This window comes from Lissotriton vulgaris, chromosome 8 (genome assembly GCF_964263255.1).
Source record: "Lissotriton vulgaris chromosome 8, aLisVul1.2, whole genome shotgun sequence".
NCBI lineage: Eukaryota > Metazoa > Chordata > Amphibia > Caudata > Salamandridae > Lissotriton > Lissotriton vulgaris.
This window is the reverse complement of record NC_141696.1, coordinates 1,173,523,321-1,173,551,003: the sequence shown is the minus strand read 5'-3', so window position 1 is coordinate 1,173,551,003 and position 27,683 is coordinate 1,173,523,321. Positions and strand designations below refer to the sequence as shown.

At 44.7% G+C, this 27,683-nt stretch overlaps 2 protein-coding genes across 2 annotated transcripts in view; one reads left to right on the top strand and one right to left on the bottom strand.

The window, feature by feature from the left end:
• Positions 1 to 15,459, bottom strand: part of LOC147698447 (serine/threonine-protein kinase Nek3-like) — a 172,592-nt gene extending 157,133 nt beyond the window's left edge. Inside the window, exon 1 of the mRNA XM_086935034.1 lies at positions 15,342 to 15,459. The gene's annotated coding sequence lies outside the window, so the exon portion shown is untranslated. The remainder of the gene's footprint in view (positions 1 to 15,341) is intronic.
• Positions 15,460 to 15,577: 118 nt separating this feature from the next.
• The window catches only part of DHRS12 (dehydrogenase/reductase 12), a 67,776-nt gene continuing 55,670 nt past the window's right edge, over positions 15,578 to 27,683 (top strand). Inside the window, exons 1-2 of the mRNA XM_086935033.1 lie at positions 15,578 to 15,669; positions 15,914 to 16,150. Of these exons, the coding sequence (XP_086791159.1) occupies positions 16,095 to 16,150 (56 nt within the window). The 5' untranslated portion in view covers positions 15,578 to 15,669; positions 15,914 to 16,094. The remainder of the gene's footprint in view (positions 15,670 to 15,913; positions 16,151 to 27,683) is intronic.

The following is a 27,683-nucleotide window of genomic DNA, read 5'->3' as shown; positions in this document are numbered from 1 at the left end:
CGATGCTGCTCTGCTGCTAAATAATGCTGTAGTGATGTTCAGTGATGGTGATGTGGTGGAAAGTGTTCCTGTTGTGGTGCTGAATGATGCAATGGTGATGCTACGTGATCCTATAGTGTTAGTGAGTGATGTTAGTGTGTTGATGAGAGTTGTTCTGGTGGCGGTGAGTGATGCTACATATGTTGCTGACTAATGCTAGTGCTGTGCTGAGTAATGCTGTTGTTGCACTTATGCTGTGGTGGGGCAAAGTACACCACCACAGTCACAAGGTACAAAAGAACAGCATCACTCACCATCAACATAGCACCACTCAGCAACACAACAGCAGGACTCAGCACCAACACAGCATCACTCATCAACACAGCATTATCACTAAACAACACCACATTTTTACTAAGCACCAACACACCATCACTCTGAACCATTCCAGTATCACTCAACACCACAACATCACTCTGCAACACCACAAACAACACTCTGCACCAATACAACACCACTCAGTACCAACACAGCACTAACACACCAACAATTTTCAACACAACAGCATCCCTCAACACAACACCAGCATCAACAAGCACCACCACACACCACTACAACATTACTCTGCACCACCACATTAGCACTCAGCACCAACACATTAACACTATGCACCAACACAATATAAAATTCTACAATCACAGTAACAAACAGCACAACAGCGTCAAACAGCACCACTACAAAAGTATGTGCAACAAAACAATGCTAAGTTGTGCTGTTGTGCTGCTGAGTGATACTGCTCTGCTGCTAAATGATCCTGTAGCGATGGTGTTGTGTTGATAAGTGTTCCTGTTGTAGTACAGAATAATGCTATGGTGATGCTAGATGATCCTATGGTGTTAGTAAGTGATGCTACTGTGTTGATTAAAATTGCTCTGGTGGTGGTGATTGATGCTACATATGTTGCTAAGTAATGCTAGTGTTGTGCTGAGTGATGCTAGTGTTGCAATGGTGCTGTAGTGGGGCTCCCTTACTCACACTCCCTAACACACACTCCCTTACTCACACTCCCTTACTCACGCTCCCTTACTCACGCTCCCTTACTCATGCTCCCTTACTCACGCTCCCTTACTCACGCTCCCTTACTCACGCTCCCTTACTCACGCTCCCTTACTCACACTCCCTTACTCACACTCCCTAACACACAATCCCTTACTCACACTACTTTACTCACACTAAATTACTCACACTCCCTTACACTTCCTTACTCACCCAATCCCTTACTCACCCAATCCCTTACTCACCCAATCCCTTACTCACACTCCTTTACTCACACTCGCTTACTCACGCTCCTTTACTCACACTTGCTTGCTCACGCTCCCTTACACACTCCTTTACTCACACTCCCTAACACACAATCACTTACTCACACTCTCTTACTCACACTTCTTTACTCGCACTACCTTACTCACACTCCCTAACACACAACCCCTTACTCACACTCCCTTACTCACACTAACTTACTCACACTCCCTTACTCACAATACTGCTCTGCTGCTAAATGATCCTGTAGCGATGGTGTTGTGTTGATAAGTGTTCCTGCTGTAGTACAGAATAATGCTATGGTGATGCTAGATGATCCTATGGTGTTAGTAAGTGATGCTACTGTGTTGATTAAAGTTGCTCTGGTGGTGGTGATTGATGCTACATATGTTGCTAAGTAATGCTAGTGTTGTGCTGAGTGATGCTAGTGTTGCAATGGTGCTGTAGTGGGGCTCCCTTACTCACACTCCCTAACACACACTCCCTTAATCACACTCCCTTACTCACACTCCCTTACTCACACTCCCTTACTCACACTCCCTTACTCACACTCCCTTACTCACACTCCTTTACTCACACTCCCTTACTCACGCTCCCTTACTCACACTCCCTTACTCACGCTCCCTATCTCACGCTCCCTTACTCACAATCCCTTACTCACAATCCCTTACTCACAATCCCTTACTCACAATCCCTTACTCACAATCCTTTACTCACACAATCCCTTACTCACACTCCTTAATTCACACTCCATTACTCACACTTGCTTACTCATGCTCCTTTACTTACACTTGCTTACTCACGCTCCCTTACACACTCCCTTACTCACACTCCTTAACACACACTCCCTTACTCACGCTCCCTATCTCACGCTCCCTTACTCACGCTCCCTTACTCACAATCCCTTACTCACAATCCCTTACTCACACAATCCCTTACTCACACAATCCCTTACTCACACTCCTTAATTCACACTCCATTACTCACACTTGCTTACTCATGCTCCTTTACTTACACTTGCTTACTCACGCTCCCTTACACACTCCCTTACTCACACTCCCTAACACACACTCACTTACACTCTCTTACTCACACTTCTTTACTCACACACCCTTAATCACACTCCCTTACTCACACTCCCTTACTCACACTCTCCTTACTCACACTCCCTTACTCACACTCCCTTACTCACACTCCCTAACACACAATCCCTTACTCACACAATCCCTTACTCACACAATCCCTTACTCACACTAACTTACTCACACTCCCTTACTCACACTCCCTTACTCACCCAATCCCTTACTCACCCAATCCCTTACTCACCCAATCCCTTACTCACACTCCTTTACTCACGCTCCTTTACTCACACTTGCTTGCTCACGCTCCCTTACACACTCCCTTACTCAAACTCCCTAACACACAATCACTTACTCACACTCTCTTACTCACACTTCTTTACTCGCACTACCTTACTCACACTCCCTAACACACAATCCCTTACTCACACTCCCTTACTCACACTAACTTACTCACACTCCCTTACTCACAATACTGCTCTGCTGCTAAATGATCCTGTAGCGATGGTGTTGTGTTGATAAGTGTTCCTGTTGTAGTACAGAATAATGCTATGGTGATGCTAGATGATCCTATGGTGTTAGTAAGTGATGCTACTGTGTTGATTAAAGTTGCTCTGGTGGTGGTGATTGATGCTACATATGTTGCTAAGTAATGCTAGTGTTGTGCTGAGTGATGCTAGTGTTGCAATGGTGCTGTAGTGGGGCTCCCTTACTCACACTCCCTAACACACACTCCCTTACTCACACTCCCTTACTCACGCTCCCTTACTCACTCTCCCTTACTCACGCTCCCTTACTCACGCTCCCTTACTCACGCTCCCTTACTCACACTCCCTTACTCACACTCCCTTAATCACACTCCCTAACACACAATCCCTTACTCACACTACTTTACTCACACTAAATTACTCACACTCCCTTGCTGTAGTGGGGCTAAGTACACCACCACAGTACCAGGGTACAACAGCACAGCATCACTCAGCATCACCATAGCCCCACAACTGCAGCACTCTGAACCAACACAGCACCACTCATCAGCACAACATTATCACTAAACAACACCACATTATCACTAAACAACAACACACCATCACTCTGCAACATTACAGTATCGAAGTTGTGCTGTTGTGCTGCACTGGCAGAATAACCCTACAAAAAAAATTAAACTCTGCAACACCACTGCAATAACAAAAACCAACATCTAATAACTAGAAAACATATACTGTTACTGAAAAAAATTATTAAATAAACATTCGGAAATAAGAAATTAAGAAAGACACTGTGAATAAATAAATACAGTACAATAAACACATTTTCATTCACATTAATGTCGAAACTATCAAGACATGTAGGGAAAACATCACATAGAATGAATACATTGCTGTATATTAATGCAAAGCTACTTTGATACATCTAATCAATAAAATACATTACATTCCAAAAGTACATTACTATATATTTCATCAAAAACACTTTAATACATAACAGAAACTATTTAACAAAGATGCAAATTAAAAAAAATCAGTACATAAGCTAAATCGAAGAGTGACACCATTGATCAGAGGTACATCCCAAACAATACTAAAAATATTTGCAAAATACTCATAAGGTGTAAATTTAAACATTGCACATTTATTATCAAGAAAATATAAACATCAAGACACTAAGTACACAAACTATAACCTAAGAACATAGGCGAAAGAAAATACAGTCTCAATACACACACGTATGGAAAACATCAGAATCAATAATCCATAAAGAATTAAAGTACAAAAATTGGAATATTTACATCTACAACTTCGTAAAAACTAAACACCGCTCGCTCGCAAATATTCGCCAACATCGCGATAATTACACGTAAACGCACATCGAACACAACGCTACGTCACTAAACCGAACGATCTCTTTGCCGAAAAATTACGTCACAAAGTAAAGTTAACAAAAGTTAGTAAACAATTTATATACATTGATACTTTTATATATAGCACATCCAATCTATACAAAATAAATCCAATAATACATACGTACCGGAAAAATAAACATGTCGCTACTTCATAACGTAACCAACCATTAAGAAACTGATAATAAATTTACATTAAATATAAAGACTATCAATAACACATTCAAGAAATGTAGTAAATACATTTAAAAGTTACAATTACCTGTCAAACGACGCAGCAACAAGACCGGAAGAACAACACGCCTTTCCCACGCGAAGAATAACGAAGATCTGGAAATTACCTGCTGACGCACGTCAAACGCAACGCTACGTCACTAAACGTAGCGCTGCCATTGGCTAGAAATTACGTCACGCCCTAAACAGATTGAAAGTTACGGAGAAAAACTAGAACGCTAACCACAAAAACGTCACAAACGTAAAAGGAAAACATAGCGTCCAAAATGTTTCAAACACAAACAATACATACGCAGAATACATAAAAATAGAAATAATATCATACACTTCAATAAAAACAATTACAAAAAACATACAAACACATATGTGTAGAGGCAACGTGTACAAGGCAGATTTAAGATTCAAATATTGTACATAAGTTAAAAAAAGATGACAAAAGTGAAAAATCTCAAAGACAGATGGCGTAGTGTTCAAAATGCTTTTATTTCGATTTTTATCCAATACACACTCCATTGTGTACATTGTAAGAAAAAACAATATTACCATTTTTAACACTACGACATCTCTCTTACAAAATAATCCCTCTTGCCATCTACTGTTAATTTATGTACTGCATTTGAAACTTACATCAGCATAGTATACGTTACCTCTCAACATATGTGTAACACACCAATAATAAACATCACAACAGCTACACACACCAAGAACAGAACAGCACTCAGCACAATATACACATTCTGCACCACTCACCACCACCCAAAAAATAATAAACAACACCACACCAGCACTCTGCACCACCATGCAACACCACAGTATTACTCACAAAACAACACAACATAAGTTAACACAACAAGGTAAATAGTAGCCAACACACCGGCAACACTCAAATCCAACACTGCATCAATCATCGCAACATCATAATCACTACACCCAACACCAGCTTCACTGTGGTACACACCAGCATTAATGAGAGCAGCATCACCATCACTTACAACCACTCTAAACCAACACAGCACCACTCAGCAACACCAAAGCATCAGACAAAAAAACACCAACATCACTATGCACCACTCCAACATCACTTATAGGCAACACAGCAACACTCAACACTACACCATCTCTCAGCAAGAACGACAACATTTACAGAAAAAATAACATTTCAAACAGTAGAGGAAAAAACAAATAAAATTTATACTGAAATAAAACAATTCTGAAATAAGTAATATCACCAACATTACATATTACACAAAATAAGGGCCAATTTACAAGCACTAGAATAATAGGATTACACCACATTTAAATAAATAATAAACAAAACAATGTATTCATGTAATGATGGACTAAATAACACGCCAAAAATAACACCTACACAATAAGATCTTACTAACAAATAAAAAACTCTTGTAAATTATAATTAAAAGACCATTCCTGTACATACGCCAAAAAACCAAATCAATTTACACCAAAAAAATACACTTGGAAAAAGGGACGGAAGTAATACACTCATGTTATTAAAAATACAAGACCAATACTGTAATACGATACATGAAATAATAACCAACAGCTACTAAATACATATCGATTCTATCGAAGTATGACAATACTTTAATACATTACATTATTAATAATTAACAACTCGGAAACAAAGGAAAATACTATTTGCAAAAACAAAAAATATACACAAAATCAATAAATGCATACAATACACACATTGACTATACCTTAAAATCAATACATTGCTATACATTACATAAAATTACATTAAAACATTTCACATTTACAATTTAGAAAGTTCAATACATATTTAATAATATACTAAGTACATACGATAACGTAAAAAAAGTTGTGATACACAAAAGTCTAAAATTAATATTAAACAGTAAAAATTAATAAAATAAATCTCTACATAATCAATAATACATTCACATAATACATTAAATAGTATTTTTTTAAAAACTTACCTGTCAAATGACGCAGGAAGAAGACAGGAACAACAACACGCCATTCCCCCACGAAAGTTCCCGAACATCTGGGGATTTCCCAATTAATGCACCTCAAACGCAACGCTACGTCACCAAACGCGGCGAGCTAGGCTGCGGTTGTGTGTTTGCCCTTGATGCTGCTTATATTTTAAAATTGCTGATTTTAATAGCACTTTTGAAACTTTTCTTTTAAATAGTCATTTCTGCATTTATGTTGTGCATACTGTAGCGCTTATACTTACCTGCATTTGACTCGCTCGTGGCCCCGTTCCGCCCCGGCATTGTGCCGTTTGTGCGGAGGGTCATCTAGAGGAGCGTCACTTCCTGCTCGTGACACTACTTCCGCCCTGCACCTACTCATCGCAGGTTAGCGGTCTAGTGTGGCCGAGCCTGTCTCTATTTATCCCACGAATCCAGCACCCGCCCAGTGACAAACGCGGCGAGCTAGGCTGCGGTTGTGTGTTTGCCCTTGATGCTGCTTATATTTTAAAATTGCTGATTTTAATAGCACTTTTGAAACTTTTCTTTTAAATACTCATTTCTGCATTTATGTTGTGCATACTGTAGCGCTTATACTTACCTGCATTTGACTCGCTCGTGGCCCCGTTCCGCCCCGGCATTGTGCCGTTTGTGCGGAGGGTCATCTAGAGGAGCGTCACTTCCTGCTCGTGACACTACTTCCGCCCTGCACCTACTCATCGCAGGTTAGCGGTCTAGTGTGGCCGAGCCTGTCTCTTTTTATCCCACGAATCCAGCACCCGCCCAGTGACAAACGCGGCGAGCTAGGCTGCGGTTGTGTGTTTGCCCTTGATGCTGCTTATATTTTAAAATTGCTGATTTTAATAGCACTTTTGAAACTTTTGTTTTAAATACTCATTTCTGCATTTATGTTGTGCATACTGTAGCGCTTATACTTACCTGCATTTGACTCGCTCGTGGCCCCGTTCCGCCCCGGCATTGTGCCGTTTGTGCGGAGGGTCATCTAGAGGAGCGTCACTTCCTGCTCGTGACACTACTTCCGCCCTGCACCTACTCATCGCAGGTTAGCGGTCTAGTGTGGCCGAGCCTGTCTCTATTTATCCCACGAATCCAGCACCCGCCCAGTGACAAACGCGGCGAGCTAGGCTGCGGTTGTGTGTTTGCCCTTGATGCTGCTTATATTTTAAAATTGCTGATTTTAATAGCACTTTTGAAACTTTTCTTTTAAATAGTCATTTCTGCATTTATGTTGTGCATACTGTAGCGCTTATACTTACCTGCATTTGACTCGCTCGTGGCCCCGTTCCGCCCCGGCATTGTGCCGTTTGTGCGGAGGGTCATCTAGAGGAGCGTCACTTCCTGCTCGTGACACTACTTCCGCCCTGCACCTACTCATCGCAGGTTAGCGGTCTAGTGTGGCCGAGCCTGTCTCTATTTATCCCACGAATCCAGCACCCGCCCAGTGACAAACGCGGCGAGCTAGGCTGCGGTTGTGTGTTTGCCCTTGATGCTGCTTATATTTTAAAATTGCTGATTTTAATAGCACTTTTGAAACTTTTCTTTTAAATACTCATTTCTGCATTTATGTTGTGCATACTGTAGCGCTTATACTTACCTGCATTTGACTCGCTCGTGGCCCCGTTCCGCCCCGGCATTGTGCCGTTTGTGCGGAGGGTCATCTAGAGGAGCGTCACTTCCTGCTCGTGACACTACTTCCGCCCTGCACCTACTCATCGCAGGTTAGCGGTCTAGTGTGGCCGAGCCTGTCTCTTTTTATCCCACGAATCCAGCACCCGCCCAGTGACAAACGCGGCGAGCTAGGCTGCGGTTGTGTGTTTGCCCTTGATGCTGCTTATATTTTAAAATTGCTGATTTTAATAGCACTTTTGAAACTTTTGTTTTAAATACTCATTTCTGCATTTATGCTGTGCATACTGTAGCGCTTATACTTACCTGCATTTGACTCGCTCGTGGCCCCGTTCCGCCCCGGCATTGTGCCGTTTGTGCGGAGGGTCATCTAGAGGAGCGTCACTTCCTGCTCGTGACACTACTTCCGCCCTGCACCTACTCATCGCAGGTTAGCGGTCTAGTGTGGCCGAGCCTGTCTCTTTTTATCCCACGAATCCAGCACCCGCCCAGTGACAAACGCGGCGAGCTAGGCTGCGGTTGTGTGTTTGCCCTTGATGCTGCTTATATTTTAAAATTGCTGATTTTAATAGCACTTTTGAAACTTTTGTTTTAAATACTCATTTCTGCATTTATGCTGTGCATACTGTAGCGCTTATACTTACCTGCATTTGACTCGCTCGTGGCCCCGTTCCGCCCCGGCATTGTGCCGTTTGTGCGGAGGGTCATCTAGAGGAGCGTCACTTCCTGCTCGTGACACTACTTCCGCCCTGCACCTACTCATCGCAGGTTAGCGGTCTAGTGTGGCCGAGCCTGTCTCTATTTATCCCACGAATCCAGCACCCGCCCAGTGACAAACGCGGCAAGCTAGGCTGCGGTTGTGTGTTTGCCCTTGATGCTGCTTATATTTTAAAATTGCTGATTTTAATAGCACTTTTGAAACTTTTCTTTTAAATACTCATTTCTGCATTTATGTTGTGCATACTGTAGCGCTTATACTTACCTGCATTTGACTCGCTCGTGGCCCCGTTCCGCCCCGGCATTGTGCCGAGGGTCATCTAGAGGAGCGTCACTTCCTGCTCGTGACACTACTTCCGCCCTGCACCTACTCATCGCAGGTTAGCGGTCTAGTGTTCCCTCACCTCTAGAATAAAATGGCGGTCTGGCGGAAGCGCAGCGGACGAGCGCAGCGGGAGCGCCGATTTCGCGCCGAAGTCGCGCATAAGTCAAGCCCGTCTGCGCCCGTCCGCGACCGACCGGGCCCAGGGCTCAGTCGTAATGCCCAATTCTATACATATTCGTCCGCCGACCTCCAAAGACTCAAATGCCCAGCGCCTCTTTCTGCTCGTGCTGCCAGGGCAGCCCAGGACTGTGGTATCTTTGTTCCTTCTGATATTCCTGTCCTGGAAACCCCTTCCTACCATGATGAACCCTCGCCATCCCCCCCCCTCCTCCACATTCCTGAAACCTGCTCCTTTGATGGTGTCATATCTTAATACCCGCTCCCTAGTGAGCCATCAGTTAGAACTATTCCAATTATTGCACTCAGTGCCATTGATATTCTCCTCTTAGCCGAATTGTGGCTAACCGAGGACTCAGCCCCTGACATCCTTGCAGCAATCCCTGGTGGTTATTATATCATGCAAGTTAACCGACCTGCTGGGAAGATTGGTGGCGGGGTGGCGGCCATCATTCGTTCCGAACATAAATTTACAGAGTTGACTATGACCCCTATTCCCAAAATCGACTGTCTTACTCTTAAATTTTCTTCACCCAAGTCCGCCTTTGTTTGTGTTCTTGTTTACAGGCCCCCTGACTACATGCCCCTCTTTTCTCAACTCTTTGGTGAGTTCATTTCCCAACTCACGATCAATCATGCTAATATCATGATCATTGGAGATTTTAATTACTGGCCATCTGACGCCCGCGAAAGCCATCTCTCTGCGGAGTTCACTGGCCTTTTAGCAGGTATGAATTTTCACCAGCACATCAATACTTCAACTCATTGTAAGGGTCACATTCTAGACCAAGTCTGGACGGCCAACCTTGATATCTCCCCTCCCTCCGTACTTCCCTGTCCTTGGTCCGACCATTGCTTTATATCTTTCTCTCTTTATCTTTCTATATCCCGTCCCCCCCCTCCTATCAACAACCTCTCCGCTCGTAATTGGAAGAAAGCCAACATGACTGATTTTCATGCCTTATTGGCCTCCTCCGTCCCCACACCTTAGATCTCGGTGGCCGACCAGGCTGTTCATCCTGAAGAATATCTGTTATCCGCCTGTGACAAAGTTGCCCCTTACAAAACTATTAGAGCCAAGCGCCCTCATGACGCCCAGCGGTGGTTTTCCGACCAGCTTAAGATGGACAAACTTGCTCTCCGGCAGGCAGAGCGCCGTTGGAGGCGCAATTATGACCCTCAGCTTAGACTTGTTTATGTAGAATCTCTGAATACCTACAAAAAATCCATCTTATCAGCTAAAACAGCCTACTTCTCCCAAAAAATACTGGACTCCAACACTAAAGCAAAAGATATTTTCTCCATTGTCAACGAGCTTTCCTTGCCTGACAGGGTCACGCCTCAACCCCAACCGACCCAAATCCTGTGCGATTCCCTCAACTCTTACTTTGTGGACAAAATCACTACCATCAAAAATAACATCCCTTCCCCTTCATCCCCTTCTCCTCCCCCCCTTCCTTCTATGAACCCTAGCCGATTTGTACAGTTCCCCCCAATCTCTCCAAAAGAATTCTCTTCGCTACTCCACAAAGTTCGATCAGGTTCCCCTAACAATTGCTGCCCCCCTCAGATTCTGAGGGAGGCCTTTTTGGCATGCCCTGGCCCCCCTTTAGCTCTACTCAATAACTCTCTAGCCACTGGGGAGGTCCCGTGCTTCTTCAAACAGGCAGCTGTAATACCTATCCTAAAAAAAACTAATGCTGATCCCACTACCTTAAGCAATTACCGACCTATCTCCCTTCTTCCCTATCTGGGAAAAATCTTGGAGACATATGTCACCCGCTGTCTGAGTACCTTTATTGAGGATTCCTCCTTCCTGGATGCCCAACAAGCGGGCTTCAGACCCCTCAACTCCACCGAGGCGGTCATTGTGGTCGTCATGGATGCCCTTAGGAAAGGTGCCGATAATAACATCTCACAGGCCCTTGTCCTTCTGGACCTGTCGGCGGCCTTTGACACGGTCGATCATACAATTTTGATCGACCGTGTCAACAATGCCGGCATCCAGGGGGTGGCCCTCGATTGGCTCAGACCCTTCCTGGACCATCGGACTCAGGCGGTGCACCTGTCTACTTTCTTTGCACCCTACTCGTCTTTATCCTGCGGGGTCCCTCAGGGCTCCGCGCTATCACCCTTATTGTTTAATTTGTATCTACAGCCCCTGTTAGCCTCTCTCCGTAATTCCCCGGTCACTATTTTCAACTATGTGGACGATCTTCAATTAATTTTTCCCATTGATCCTCTTCCCTCCTCCTGTTCCAACTTTCAGTCTACCATGCTTGGCATCGCAGAGTGGATGTTTCATAGCCAATTGAAACTGAACCCCACAAAAACAGAGCTTGTACTGGTGGGGGGTCCTACTAACCCGTGGAATTCCACTTTCTGGCCTTCATCACTGGGGGTGCCACCTAGTCCTGTTAGCACTGTGAAGAGTCTGGGGGTGGTCATCTCTGGCGACCTCTCCATGAGGCCACAAATCAACGCAGTCACTGCATCCTGTTTTTTCCATCTAAGGAGGATCCGTAAAATCAGCAGGTTCCTCACCAGAGATGCCCTGATTCTTGTCATCCTTGCTCTTATTACCTCCAGACTCGACTATGCTAACACTCTGTATGCCGGGATTCCAGCATTCCATCTTCACAGGCTACAACTGGTGCAGAATCAGGCAGCCCGCCTGATCTTCCACCAGCCGAAACATCAGCACGTCACTCCCCTTCTGCGTAGCCTCCATAGGCTCCCTGTTACCAAACGCTGTACTTTCAAGCTTGGATGTACTATCTTCAAAGCCTTATCAGATCTAGCCCCTGCCTTTATCTCCTCTTGCCTGACACGTTATGTTCCCCACAGAGATCTCCGCTCAGCTTCTCTTAATTTACTTGTCGTCCCCAAATCCAGACGGAAAAAGCATGGAGGTTTGAGTTTCTCTGCTATGGCCCCCACCACTTGGAACTCCCTCCCAACGGAACTTCGTCACTGTCCCAGCTATGATTGTTTTCGCAGACTGTTAAAAACCCTCCTGTTCCATTCAGCATTTGAGTAAAACCCCCGCCCTAGTTTCCGCATTTGTCAGGAGCGCCATGAAACCGCCTGGTGAACGTGCGCGGTAAAAAATGCTTTTAACATAACATAACATAACAGTGCTGCGATTGGCTAAGGATTACGTCATACATCAAACACATTCAGAATACACAAAAAGACTAGAACGCTAAACACTTAACGTAAATCACGTAAAGGAAACACATAGCGTCCGCCATTTTTATTTCAATAAAACTTTATACACAACGTTAAAACACAAAACATTAAAACACATAACACATAGTTAAAAATAAATACATACAAGGACATGTTAGAATAAAAAACATACATGCAACACACTAACACTCACACATCACATCTGACAATTACTATAAAACATCAAACACAAAGCATAACGCCACAACATATAATACACTACATAACAAACATATATACAAAACCATTAATACACACCATCACAAGAACACAACAACTCAACTATGCTAAACTCAAACAACACTCAGCACCAACACATCAACATGTCAGCAACAGGACAGCACCACTCACAAATAATCCAGCATTACTCCCCATCAAAAACACATAAGTCAGCACAACGACCCCAACACTCAGTTACAACACAAAAACACTCAGCAAAAAACATGCATCATTTAACAAAACACCAACATCACTGTACAACACCACAGCAACACTCAGCACCAGCCCAGCATCAATCTGCAACATACCAGCATTACTTAGCGCAACACCAACAACACTCAGCACCAACACAACATCATTCAGTACCAAACCACAGAAAAAACAAAAAAATAAATGGAAAATGCAAAACACCTGAAACAATCAACAAAACGACATTAACTATATCAATCACAACATTTACAATACAAAAAAAACACAACACCACTCAACATGACCACAACATCACTCAGAAAAAAAAAATGTAAATAAAAAAAAACTTACTAGAACTCAAACAAACTCATTCTACTACTATACCACCCTCACTGTACAGACATCAATCTACCACTCAACCACACTCACTCTTCCGCTTGCACGCCCTCACTCTACCTCAATTCACTCAATTGCCCTCAAACCCTCACTGTATCTAACATCACTCTACAACTCAACAGCTCTTCCTATAACACTATATCACCCTTACTCTACCACCATAACTCTAACACTATAACGCTCACACTCTACAACCCTCACGCTATAAACCAACCTCCCTTACGCCCTCAATATACTACACTCACTCTACCTCCCACACTCTACCAAACTCACTTTAACACTCTACCTCCATCACGCAATCACTCTACAACACACACTATACATCTCTACAACCCTCACGCAATCACTCTAATACTAACACTCTAACGCTCTCACTCTACCACCCTCACGCTCTTCACTCTACCATCCTCACTCTAACACTCTATCTCATACACTCTAACACTATGCCACCCTCAATCTAGCACTCTACCACCCGCACTCTACCAATCTACTACTATCTCTCTATCACCCTCACTCTACCACTCTACCACCCTCACCCTAACACTACAACACCCTCACTCTCACACACTCAATCAAGAACTCTACCAACCTCACACTAACACTCGACCGCCCTCATTCAACAACCCACACTAAACCACCCTCACTAAACAACAATCACTCTATCCCCCTCATTCTAGCACAGTCACTCTAACACCCTCACTAACTCTAACGCAATCACTCACTATACCGCCCTCTCTCACTCTACAACTTTCACTCACTCTACCAACATCAATCACTCAATCTCAATGACTCACTCGATCGCCCTCCCTCACTCTATCGCCCTCCATCACTCAATCGATCTTCATCACTCTACCACCCTACATCACTCTTCCATCCTCAAACACTCTATCGCCCTTCCATCACTCTATCACCCTCCCTCACTATATCGCCCTGTCTCACTCTATCGCCTTCAAACAATCTGTCGCACAACATCACTCTAACAACATCCATCACTCTATCACCCTCCCTCACTCAATCGCCCTCACTCTATCACCCTCCCTCTATCGCTCTCCCTCTAACATCCACCCTCGATCGCCCTCCCTCTATCTAATATACTACCTATATCTATCTAGCAAACTCACTCTAACTAGTGCAACAACATAGCATCACTCAGCACCACCACAGCATCACTCAGGGGCACCACACATCACTATGTGCAACAACAGCATATTTCAAACACCACAGCATCACTTGGACACAAAACAACATCACTCAGAGCAACAACATCATCAATCTGTCCAAAAAAAAATATATATATATATATATATACTACCAATGTTTCAAAATGTATTAAAATAGTCAAAATAATATGTTAAATGTTTTCACTTCAAATCATGTTAACACTTTAAAATTTGTGAGGGCAACACATGTAAGACAGGGGGAAATATATATTGTAGCTTTACTAATGCTATACATGTCACATGAGCAAAAAATAAAAATATTGCCATTACAAATATATTAAATAAGAGTTTTATTTTTAGCAAATAATAAACAAAAATGTTCAACACAAAAACTCAAACTTTCCTATTGCGAGACCTATTGCATTTCCAATGCTTGTTTACCCCAGGACCCATGATTGTTCATTTCATGGGTACATTATTTTAGCTTTTTGTTATGCTATATGTCTCCTCGTGTATACAATGATGATTAGTACATGACTGACAGATGAGGTCTACTTTTGCGTACATGTGTTTTAGTTATGGTACTGGAAAACATTAATAGATCTAATGAAATTCTATAGTACTGGTGTCCGTCTTCACCGCATGTTGTAACTGATAGCAAAAACTACACAACAAAATGAAAAAAAATGTTTCTATGGTGGGTAGCCATTCAAAATAATATGTAAATATATATGTATCGTTTTGTTCTACGCAATAACACGTGTTACAGACACACTAGGAGGCATACGATCGAGAAGTTCACTTTACCTTGTGGTAAAAATTGGACTAGTTTTAATGAAAGTACCTGATGGTCGAAACGTTGCTGTAAGCAGGCTTTCCTAGAGAGTCGGTTCCGGCGAGAGCTGCAATGCCCCGCACTGCATGGAGCCACGCCTGGGAATCAACCCTGAGCCGGGGGCCTGACTCGGCGTTACAATAGCAACAAAAGAACACAAGACCGGGGCGGAGTCAGCACTTTAGAACCAGCACAGATTGGCCACTTTGGAGTTTGCGGCGGAACGGAACATTCCTCTCTTGCGAGGTCCTAGAGCCTGTCTGCTTTGGCGAACTTTCCAGCTGGAACAGATTTCAAATGGTCTGTACCTACTTTGTTTATAATTTTTGGAACATCTGTCCATACTTTGATTCACAATTTTAAATCTGTCCTAGCAAACATCTTCGACTGCACTCGGATAAACGAGGCCTGCGTTCTATCATGCATTAATAATCAGAAACGTATATATAATATAATATTTATTTTAGAAAGTCTTCAATGTTAGAACGGGTAGCGCTTGTTTTGTATTTCTTTTTAGAGGGTGTTGTCCTTGTATTTCCTACAGGGCCTGGCAACACTGTTGCTACATTTTAGTCCCTCCTCTACGTCTCTGACTCACGGGTTTACTAGTACAACTTGCAGCAGAGCCTGTAGCAGAGTTTTCATGCTGAAGTGTACTGGATACTGACAGGAGAGCACACTCCTCCAGCTGACAGACTGCAGATCCCGGCAGCGTGCACCAACAGATGTCTCTGTACAGGAACGCCGTGTGGTTCGTCAAAGGTCTCCGGGAATATACCAAGTAAGCGGGAACTAAATATTTTTAAATTGACATTGCTACCATGCCATGGGGATGTCTCTGGGGCTGCAATTGATTGAATTTGAGTATAGGGAGAGGGCAATAAATAGTGTAACAATACTGCATTGTTTTCATCTCCTTTCTATTATGAAGTGCCCTGTTTCCCATTATTGAGCTGTCTCCGCAGGGTGCACGCACCCCAGGGAGCGGCCCCAGCCCTGTGCATCATGTTATGCAAGGTGACGAGGCTGCTTTCATAACTGCGCCTCTCTGACCCTTCGACTGTAAGTCGGATGCACCAAATAATGTTATAGTGCAGAGCGTAGTTTCTGGGAAATATTTTCAAATGATGTGTTCCCTGTTGCTACTTTTAAAAGTAATGCTTTGAATATTGTTTTCTCCTTCCTACAATCCAGCCTTTTCGGGGGAAGTGCCTACATTTTAAACCAGAGTTACCGCAGCTAATGGATCTGATTATTTTACACGGGTTTCTTCATTGGCGAGTTTGCTCCTGTGGGTGGGTGAGCGAATATCAGAATGATTCAGTGGTTGAGTGGGTGAGTGAGTGCATCGATGAAGGAATACGTAACCGTGCAGAGATCATTACTTTTAGGGTGGATTCCACCTATTGACAATAAAATAAAAAACAGGAAGTAGGAGTAGTTAAGCTGTAAGATTGGCGCTATAAAACAGCCTATATACATAACTGTCCCTGAACCTACCAAGCCCTTTTCAAAGTCAAACAGTCTCAGGGAGGTTTCAAAAGACACACAAATGAACGAAGGAATGCAGAGCAAATCAAATGAAGAAGATCTAGCCTAACGGCTAGAGCCGTGGATTTCAATGTTGGGGAACTGGGTTCGAGTCTCGTCAACTACGCTCAACATCACTTAATCTCCCCGTGCCTAGCAAAAATGAACGTGTCCATCTGGAACGAAAATGGTGCTCAAGCAAAGCGCTCAGATACCTGATGTCTTTGGGTCTAGTTCGCACTATATAAAAAAAAAAAATCACCACCAGTCAAGAGGTCAGTCAAATGCATTGTTCTTTTGCTCACCATGCCAACCTAGTTTAGACACAACCATGTGCAAATCAGTCTTGCGCCTCATGGGAACAGTCCAACCCGAACTGCCAAGCCAGGTCCTCTCTGGACCTGAAACAAGTATGCTGTATCCGGTTTCGGGGTCTCACACCTCATCAGCCAGGCTAGCTTGAATCCAGTGGCACAGTGAGCTCGGGATGTTGGGCAGAATCACAATTACTGTGACAAGGATGTTCCAAACTAATGATAATGAAGATTATCGGCAAGTAACGGGGAATTTTTCCTAAATCTCACATCCTTGTTTTACTTGTGAGGACTTTCAGTGCTGCCCATCAATAAATAAATGTACAATAATACATCACTGTTAATGCCCAAAAAACTTTTACAGTGAACAATAAAGTAAACATAGTAATAAAATCATTTCAAGTAAGACATTACTGATTTAAACAAAATCTGTCCAAAATTATCACCAATTAGACCCAAACCATGAAGTTTATGGTGGTTCAAAATAAAGTGATTAGCACCTCAGATGGAGCGGTGTTTTCTATTTGTGTGGTAATGGCTTGCGTGGTTCTGTCATGCATCCAGACTATACGTTTTTATAAAAAAATGAAGTTTAGGTGTCACTTGCATGGTTTAGCACACAGTACAGCTATAAGGATACCTTGCACTTATTAGATTACTTAATGTTGAACAAACATGAAAGGCTTAGGTGGAAGATCATAGACCTGGGAGCTTTCTTACAAAGTTGGTTAATATTACTTTGTGACCTCTAATAGTAAAAATATCAGCCTGCACTATGTGTTTTTATTACCCCTTAGGAATTACATAATATAATTGCATGCATTTTTCAAGTAAATCACCCGAATAAGTCAAGACTCCTCTACAATAGCTAGGTTTGATACAGACTGCAGAGAAAAATTCCTTAAGAAGTTAAGAAATATATTGAAAATCTTGAGGAGATTGTCCAAGGAAGATCGGAAACTCAAGTGAACCAGGACTCAATGGAAGGCCATAAAAAAGGGATAATACCTGTGAAGATTTAGAGACTGCATGTCAGAATATTGACTCAGAAGGTATTCTTAGAATTAAGGATAGTGCAATTCAGGTACTGTAATCATAATGGATTATAAGGAAGGAAAACCCACATATGACCATGTTAAGGTTCTTACTGAAGAAGGTGAAGAGTAATAGAGGAAGTCATTTTACCTTTTTGGAAGTCCAGAACTTATGAAAATCCGATGCAGACGGGATCCCTGTCAAACTAAGTACACTGTAGAAATGTGGACCACTTTGTTAGCTAGGATAGTGAATGTGGATTGTAAAGGAACATATCTGATAGACATCCAGCTGCAGATTCCTTACATTTGAACTTCCAGACTTTCGACTGGATCTGGAATATTTTTCTTAGCAGTACCCCAGCGCGCCAGTAGGTGGCATCAGTCGCGTCCGCATGACGCCGTCTGCTTCGTGTTCATCGTCGTTGTGAAATCCGTGTCGTCAATATAACCGCCACTCTGGCACGCTGACGTCGTCTTTTTTTCCACGCCAGCCAGCACAGATCTGTCGAGGGGAGAGCTTACCCCCTGTCATTTTTTGACAGACATTGTGTTGACTCCTTTTGGTGTTCTAGGGATGTTTAGTAAGAAGACCTGTGGGTTCAAGCCTTGCGGCGCCGGTCACCACGCCATATCGGTCACAGACCCCCACTCAGTGTGTCTCTGGTGTCTGGATCACGACCAGGATACAAAATGGTGCTCCGATTGCCAGGCCGTGGTGCCAAATGCTTTGAGGGAGCAGTCCCTAAAGCTGATCGCAGCCTGGCGTCCAGCACCACAGAGGCGGCCTTGCAGATCCCGGTCCAGTTCTCAGTCGAGAGAAGGGCCGAGCACCGCTCAGGTGAATCGAAGTCCCTTTTGTCGAAGTCAGGTAAGAGGAACCACAAAAAGCACAGAAAGTTGCAGCGTGCTTCGACTTCATCCCGCCTGTCACAATAAAGTTGGAGGAACCTCTACTTTCGAGAACCCGGTCCACGGAGCCGATGCCTGGGTCGGCTCCGCGCTTCCCTTTCTGGGGCTGAGAGCGACCCCCACCCGACTTAAGGAGTTTTATGATGTAGTGTGGTTCCTATATCCCTGATAGGCTCTGCACTTTGGAATAATATACACTATAGTTCTGGCATAAGACTGAGGTCAGTATGCCTCTATCGAGTACATTAAACCTAATTTCTTGGTGTGCCAGCTAACTCAGAGATCACTAGAAACTTCTCAAATAAACAAGAAGGGATTAGTTTCTGACAACCGTACAAACATGACAACGTTGTTTCCCTGTAAAATCGGAGCAGTCTCAGAATCGTGTAAACAATAGTTAAGTTTCACTCAGTCAACCGTGCATGGACGGATGTAGGCGGCCATGCCTGTATTTGGTTAGCATGAATAATGCCTAAATAAGGATTGGATTTCTATGTCTAAATAAGGGCAATGTGAATTGTGCCTATATAAGGGCATAAGTCGGGAAACCTATACAGTATCTAAATCAACACACAACAATGATGTTGTGTGCGCCATATTTGGGCGGCCTGACCCTGCCGGCTTGCCCATGGGTTCCACACCTTCGGCTCCGGTGCCATGGCCTCAGACTGGACCAGTGTCCAGGTCTGTATCTTTTCTGGTCGCACCTCCACAGCAACCTTCCCCGGAGCTGCATTAGCCGCTGAGGTCCTCAGTGTTGCCGGCGCCTCCCCAATCCTCTTTCCCGACGAGACAGAGCCGGTCGGGCGTCCTCCAAAGCAGAGACTTTCACCGACGGAGCAGTACAGCTCCATGACGTTCACCCTGCCCTATTCTAAAGGGTTAGGAATGGATGAGGAGGATTGGTAGGGGGAGCAGGATCCCTTAGAAATTCCACAAGACAAGGACTGGTTTGAGGAACTGTGTAATGCCAGTGCTCTGGACACCTCCTCAGACTCTGGCATGCTGTCTCTACCTAACCTGACTATGGAAGAGGGGACATAATTCGCTATGGTGGTGCGTAGGGCGGCAGAGGTCTTGGACATGGAGCACCCTATGGTGGCAGTGAAGACTAATGCCTTGACAGAGGTCCTGCATTCTGGTGTCTCCAACTTGGAACCCATGCTGCCTTTCAATTAGGCCTTAATGGATCACCTTCTGGGCACCTGGTCCAGGCCCAGCACAGGGGCTCCTGTGAATAAAATGATTGCTTGCCATCGCCCTGCACCTGGCGACCCAGTTTTTCTCGCTGCCCACTCCACTCCACCCTACCCCACCCCACAAAGCTTGATGGGTCAAGCTTCCACTTCCCGTGGTGCGTTCCCTTCCGCACCTCCAGACAGGGATTCTAAGAGACTGGAAGGCTTTGGAAAGACATTTTTTTCTTCCTTCAGTCGAGCATTGTGGTGGTGGACACGGCATGTCTTTTGGGCCGTTACTCCCATTCAATATGCGACAAAATTGCACAGGTGCTGCCAAGGGTCTCGGAGGAGGACCAGATCCTACTCTCCCAAGCAGTTTCAGACAGGAGAGATGAGAAAAGTTCGCCATCTGATGTTGCTTAGACACAACAGACTCGTTGGACAGAGTGATTTCCACGATGGTGACTGTACGTCGCCATGCGTGGCTGAGGACGTCCGGTTTTTCGAAGGATGTCCAAGCTAACCTTATGGACATGCCCTTTGATGGCTCCTGTCTCTTCAGAGACCAATCATATGCCGCCCTTGAGCGGTTCAAGGACTCGCTGGCTACAGCCAAGACCTTGGGCCTCACTGAAACATCCCAGCCTCTATCTGCTTTTCTCTATTTTTGTGGCTACTGAAGGGGCTACCAACTGTGCCAACCCTATTTCGCCCAGAGGGCCTTGCAACTTCAGCAACCTCTGCAGGGCCATGGACGCGGTTCACCCTGACCCCCGTGGGTCGGGAGGCCAGAAGTTGAGCCAAGTCATGATCCTCTCCTCCACCGCAAAATCTTCCTAGTCCGATCCCCCAGGATCACTCTCAACCAGTCAGTGGCAGAATACGCCATCATCTCCACCACTGGTGAAACATTACTTCGGATATGTGGGTGTTGCAAATAATCTGAAGGGGCTATTCCCTCCCCTTCAATACTCCTCCTCCATCTATGCCTCCAGTGTACGATCGGCTGACGGAGGACCACCTTGCTCTACTCCGCGAGGAAATCAAAAGTCTCTTGGCCAAGGGAGCGACAGAGAGGGTTCCTGGGCCAGAAATAGGCTGTGGTTGTTATTCCCGCTATTTTCTGATCCCAAAGAAGGACAGAGGCCTTCGTCCTATCCTTGACCATAGAGCCCTCAAATACTTTGTCAAAAAGGAGAAGGTCAAGCTGCTCACCTCCGCTCAGATCATGTCTGTCCTTGACTTGGGAGACTAGATTGTAGCACTTGCAGGATACCTATTTTCATATCCCTGTCCTGCCTGCCCATCATCACTACCTGCGGTTTACGGTGGGCCATGAGCACTTTCAGTTTGCTGTGCTCCCCTTCGGCCTCACCAGTGCCCCTCAGGTGTTTACAAAGGTGATGGCGGTGGTCTCAGCGCATCTGCTGAGATCAGGTGTTCCAGTCTTCTCCTATATGTACGACTGGTTGTTGAAGGCAGGCTCGTCCCAAGTAGTATTCTCCCACATCCAGACTACGGCGAACCTCCTCCATTCACTGAGGTTCACTAGCAACGTGCCGACTCCCTCTCAAAAGCTCCTTTTCTTCTGGGTGGTTCTGGACACGGTTCAGTTTCGGGCCTATCCTTCTGAACGGTAAGTCCAGGATATTCAGGCTATGATACAGATGTTTCTGGCTCTATCCTGGATTTCGGTGAGAGACTCTGAGGCTATTGGGCCTCATGGCCTCCTGCATCTTGCTGGTGAACCATGCACAGTGGAGCATGCAAGCTCTGCAGTGGGACCTGAAGTTCCAATGGGCACAGCATCGAGGAAATCTCACTGACCTGGTTCAGATATCAGAGGCACTGCAAAAGTCCTGCAGTGGTGGCTGACAAACCTCAATTGGGTCAGAGGCAGACACCTTTCTCTTCCCCACACAGATCTCCCAGTAGTGACGGATGCGTCTCTTCTGGGATGGGACGGCCATCTGGGGAGGAGGAGATAGAGGACTCCGGTCTTCGGCGCAAGCCAAGTTCCACATCAACCTCTTGGAGCTGCGTTCGATCCGACTGGCACAGAAGGCCTTTTTACCATCCATCTAGTGAAGGCTGGTTCAGGTATTCACACACCACACTAAAGCCATGTGGTACTGCAACAAACAGGGTGGACTGGAGTTGTGGAACCTCTGTCAAGATGCCCTGCACCTCTGGACTTGGCTGGAACAACAGGGCATTTCCCTGTTGGTTCAACATTGGGCCGGTTCTCTGAAGGCCAGAGCAGACTAACTCAGCCAAAGGTGCTTTGCGGATCACAAGTGGTGTCTCCATCCGGAGGTGGCACAAGGTGAATTTCAGTGGTGGGGAGAGCCTTGGTTAGATCTGTTCACTTTCAACAAGAACTCTCAATGTCAGCAGTTTTGCACATTTGAGTTTCCAAGGCGGCTCTTGCTCTGCAACGCTTTTCATCCTAAGTGGAGCTCAGTCCTCCTATATGCCTTTTCGCCCATACCACTCCTGCCTAGAGTGCTCAAGAAGATCAGGAGCGACCAGGCACAAGTCATTCTTGTGGCTCCGTATTGGGCACGGAGAGTTTGGTATCCAGAGCTTCTGAGCATTGATCCTTTGATCAGGCTGCCCCTTCGGGAGGCTCTGCGGTCGCAGCAGCAGGGGAGGGTCCTCCACCGCAACCTGTCCACTCTCCGCCTCCTGGCCTCGAGATTGAACGGTGACAGTTGATGGCCACGTGGGAATCTCTGCACACGTTTGCCATACAATATTGCATGGATTCTCAGGTGCGCTGGGAGGGCCTGTTTGGCTGCTCTGTCTTACAGGACTTCCTAGTTTAAAGTTTTTCCGCAGTCCCACCTCCGGTGTAGGCGTTGCTTGGGTATCTGTTCAAAGGTAAGGAATCTATGGCTAGATGTCTCTTTCAGATGGTCAAGTTATTTACCTTTAGTCGCTCCTTATCTGGTAGAGGCATGATCCAGCCGCAGATTCCTTACTGAGCCACCCATCCTCACCGCACTGCGAACTTGTCTTTTAGTGTTAGGCTACTTCTTTCAGGGCCCTAGTACATTTTTTCACACCATGGTCAGTCCCTTCATGGCTCCATGCTTCTGTCTTGGAAAGTCGTGAAAAGTACTTACGTCAGGGTGCCTGAGTGGCGGTTATACTGACAACACGGACGTCATGATGACTATGTCACATGGAGTTGACCAATGCCACCTACCGGTCCGCATGGGTACTGCTAAGAAAACTCTTCTGGATCCAGCCTGACACTTGGAAGTTCAAAGGTGAGAAATCTGCGGCTAGATCATGTCTCTACCATATAAGGCGTTACCAAAGGTATGTAATTTGTCCATTTACCGCACTATTGTTGTGCTTCAGTGTATTTCTGATCTGTAGCCCCTTCGGCGCTTATGACGGAACCGTTCCGTCACGCGCCTCGGGTGAGCTGTGCTAGTGACGGAACGGTTCCGTCACGGCCCGCTCGACGCGCCTGCACGGTGCTGATTTCGTGCCTGCGCGGCGCGTTCTCTTGAGCTGGCGCGTTCGTGACGGAACCGTTCCGTCACTAGCACAGCTCACCCGAGGCGCGTGACAGAGCGGTTCCGTCACAAGCGCAGGTGAGCCGTGCGACCCCACCCCCTAGCGCTCGGCGGAATTGCCGCCGCAGTGAAGGGGTTAAAAATGGTGAAAGGAGCTGCCAAGGTTGTAACAGACCTCTGTCTCTTACTGATTTGAAGGTTAGATTATTGGAGAAGGGACTCATGGCTCATACATCAAAAATGTTTAGATAAAAATGGAATAATTTCAGAGATCAGTTTGTTCTCTGCTGAGCACACTGGAGCAATGTCTACATTTACATTTTAGAATTTCTAAGTATGTAGGTGCAAAGCTCAATCTCTCTTGGATTTATGAATTAAACACCTTTGATCATGTAGACGCAAAATATTTGTTGTGCACCTTAAAATCAATGAGTTTGGAACATTCCATGGTCAGGTTGCTGGTTAAAATCACTCTTGTCTGCAAGCAGCACTAAGATTTGACCAGAACGTAGAGAGCACTGCAGTATTTATTTCATCAAAGACGGTGAGAAAAGGTTGTGTCCCAGGAACCCCTATTTTTCAGCTTGCATTTTAACCGGTTAGATGAGTAACTGGGAAGGGTGTGCCCAGACTTTGATCTTCCAGTGTACGGGATCACATATTTTGTCCACCAGTGTTAAAAGAAATAACAGTTAATGTCACCTGAACCCAGGACTTGACTAGCTCAATCTGCTTGGGTTTAGAAACTCCCGAGTAGCCAACGAGTGTTCTGCTGAGTGCTGACATGGTGGCACCATACAAAAACCTTGATAACTAAATCTAATGGGTTGCTTTGTCAGAGTCAAAGATACGCTACAGTTTCAGTGCTCTGTAGTCGAAGAAACCAGTTGACAATTTGGAGCTCTATGGAGGTTAATTTATAGCAGCACAGCTTCTAGGATAAACTGGTTTAGTTTCATAACAGACGTGCATTCTTCCGTGAGTAACTGTTTAGTGCTCCATTAGAAGTACATTAATATTTAAAAGGCAACCCATTAGTGTTCTGCACACCACAATTAAGTCTCAGGACCAGTGTGTCATTCAAGCACCTACATTATAATAAATTCTTGCAATTGACCTATGACTGCTTGGGTTTAGTTGCTGAGAAATAACTTCAAGGCACAGACCCAGATTAAGTGCACATAAGCGTAAAAGCAGTGGTGTAAGGCAGTTACAATCCGTGATTACAGGCCTTGTGGTAAAAAATTATTATCAACAGTTCTAAATATATCTGTAAACCTATCTCGTTAACAGGAATTGCTACAAAGCCTTACGACAATTAGCAAATAACATTACTTAATTCTATCTGTAAATAATCTATATGATAATTCTGTACTCCAATAAACATAGATGGCCAGTATGCCCATGTGTGTCACAATAAACCTTTTTCCAGCAGGTGATATTTAGTTTTAACTCTGTAAATATGGCCTTAAAATCCCATCTTTCAAATTGCCTTTGGTTAACGTGACCCACTGGGCCGAAGGTGACACACACAATATGGCGTAAACAATGATGGATGGCAATACTTGACTTAATCTTACCCAACTTCTCTGGGCTGCATCCTAAAACAATGTCGAAAATACAAGGGGGAGGTAGAGCAGATGGTTGGATTCGTGCTCCACACAGATACTTAAATAAACACAAGAAATCCAACACTGGAAGGGGAAGGAGGTGGAAAGACCGAGGGATCAATCAATGTTGAAGCACTCAGTGTTTTGTAAAATACCCCTCACACACCAAAAGGCCCCTTGGTGTCATGCTTCATCATCGGGGTCTTCGCACCCCTCTATCGGGATGCGGCGTGCTGCGACCTACGACTACGCGGGAGCACTTGTAGTATTGACTATGTGTGGTGTACAGTGTGTGGGGTATGTTTATAAGTGAGTGGTGGGGTGTAGTGAAAAATTAAAAAGTACCTGGCACATGAGTATGAAAGAAAAAAACTTTTATTCTGAACTCTGGCTGGTACTGTTAAAAGAAGTGCAGAGTGAGGTCTAGTCTGTTGTATTAATGAACAGGACCTCTGGTGTGCGTTGTTGTCGACATGTTTCGGAGGCAAGCTGCTTCTTCAGGACGGGGGCACGACCTCCCCACCTTACTCACGTCTTAATTTATAAAAAAAGTGTGTATTTACAAAAAAGTGAAATTAAGTATATAGGCTAAGTGTGCCTACAGCGGTCTGCTACAAGCACAATGACCTGTAGAAAGACAAAAAGTAACACCTAATGGTTACCCATGTAGCGGGTAGTTCAAGCAGGTGCAGTCACCTGGAACCTCACCATATGCTTTTTAGTAAGCCTGTAAAAAAAGGGGGGACTCACAACACGTACAACATAAAACACATAAGGTACTAGGATTTACTGTAAGTTGTATTCATACTTGTGAAGCTTGTTTGTTGGCTTCATGAGCAAACAGGGACGTCAGGGGTGTTGCTTCAATGGCAATCTGTAGTGAAGAATGATGCAGCTTTAATAATTCATTCTTTCTGACTTACTTATGAGGGAGAGTACAGATGGTCGTTGTTTTGTTCTGTATTATACTCACATGGACAGGACGTTATATTCGCTGCCTTACCCCTCACGCTGCTCCGCTGATGTGGAGTTTAGCTATGGTCGTGGTTATTTATACCCTGTTTTGGTAATTGGGCGGAAGCGGTTGTATGTCCATGTATTGATTTTCCGCCGTTAATTAGGTGCCCATGTATGGAGCATCCGCTTTTTAACCATACAATGCACTCGTATGTAATTTACGGGCTGACACGGGATCAGCGTCTGCAAACGTGCGTGGTCTTATCCTGTGCAAGCGCACAGCTGTCCCAGTGTTCTGTGCGCACGCGTATTAGGTACAAGTGCGTCCTTTCCTTGCGCAAGCGTCTTACACACACGCGCGTCTCACTGAATGCCTTCAGCGCGCCTGTGTCAGTTCTATGCGTGATGCAACTTGCGGTCCTTGGTATTAGAAACGGATAAAACGGCCTGGAAAATCCTTGGGTGGTTGTGGGAGTTGATTACATATTTATATATCGGATCGACCATTATCTATGGGCAATGGCCGAGTGGTATTTATGATGGGTACATATTGGGTAAACCGAGTGATATAATCTTTTTCGATTCCGGTCGACCATTATGTATGAGTATTGGCCGGGTGGTATTAAGATGGGTACAGATATCTGGACATTGCACTTTAGGTGTCCTATGTTTACATACAAAGTTGTCACTATGTTGATAGTTGACTCCAGGGTACATCATCATTAAGCCCAATTAGATGGGTACCCAGTCTGAACACCCAACGTTGTTCCTTTGGGAAAAGGCCGGCCTCAGAGGGTAATTGTTCTATAATTGTCCATTTCAGGTCGTTAACACAGTGTTGTGAAGTTAGAAAGTGCGTAGCCATTTTTGTTGTGCTTTTTTTACACCGCACATTGCTTTTATGTTCATTCATTCTGGTTTTTATGGCTCTTGTGGTCATTCCCACATACTCGAGGTTGCATGGGCATTTTATAAGGTAGACCACGTTTTTGGAATTACAGTTCGAGAATCTTCTTTGTTCCCATGTAGTGCCGTTGCGGAAAGTGAGTCTTGTGCTTTTTTCTGTCAAATGGCAACTGCTGCAGTTACCGCAAGGAAAATGACCCTGGACGCCTATAGATGGTTGTAAGACCGCTGTGACCGGTTTTGGTCTGGTATGTACCAACATGTCTCTGAGGTTACGTCCCCTGCGATGTGCAAACATTGGTTTTTCCAGGTCTAATTTGCCACATGTTAGTATCCTCCA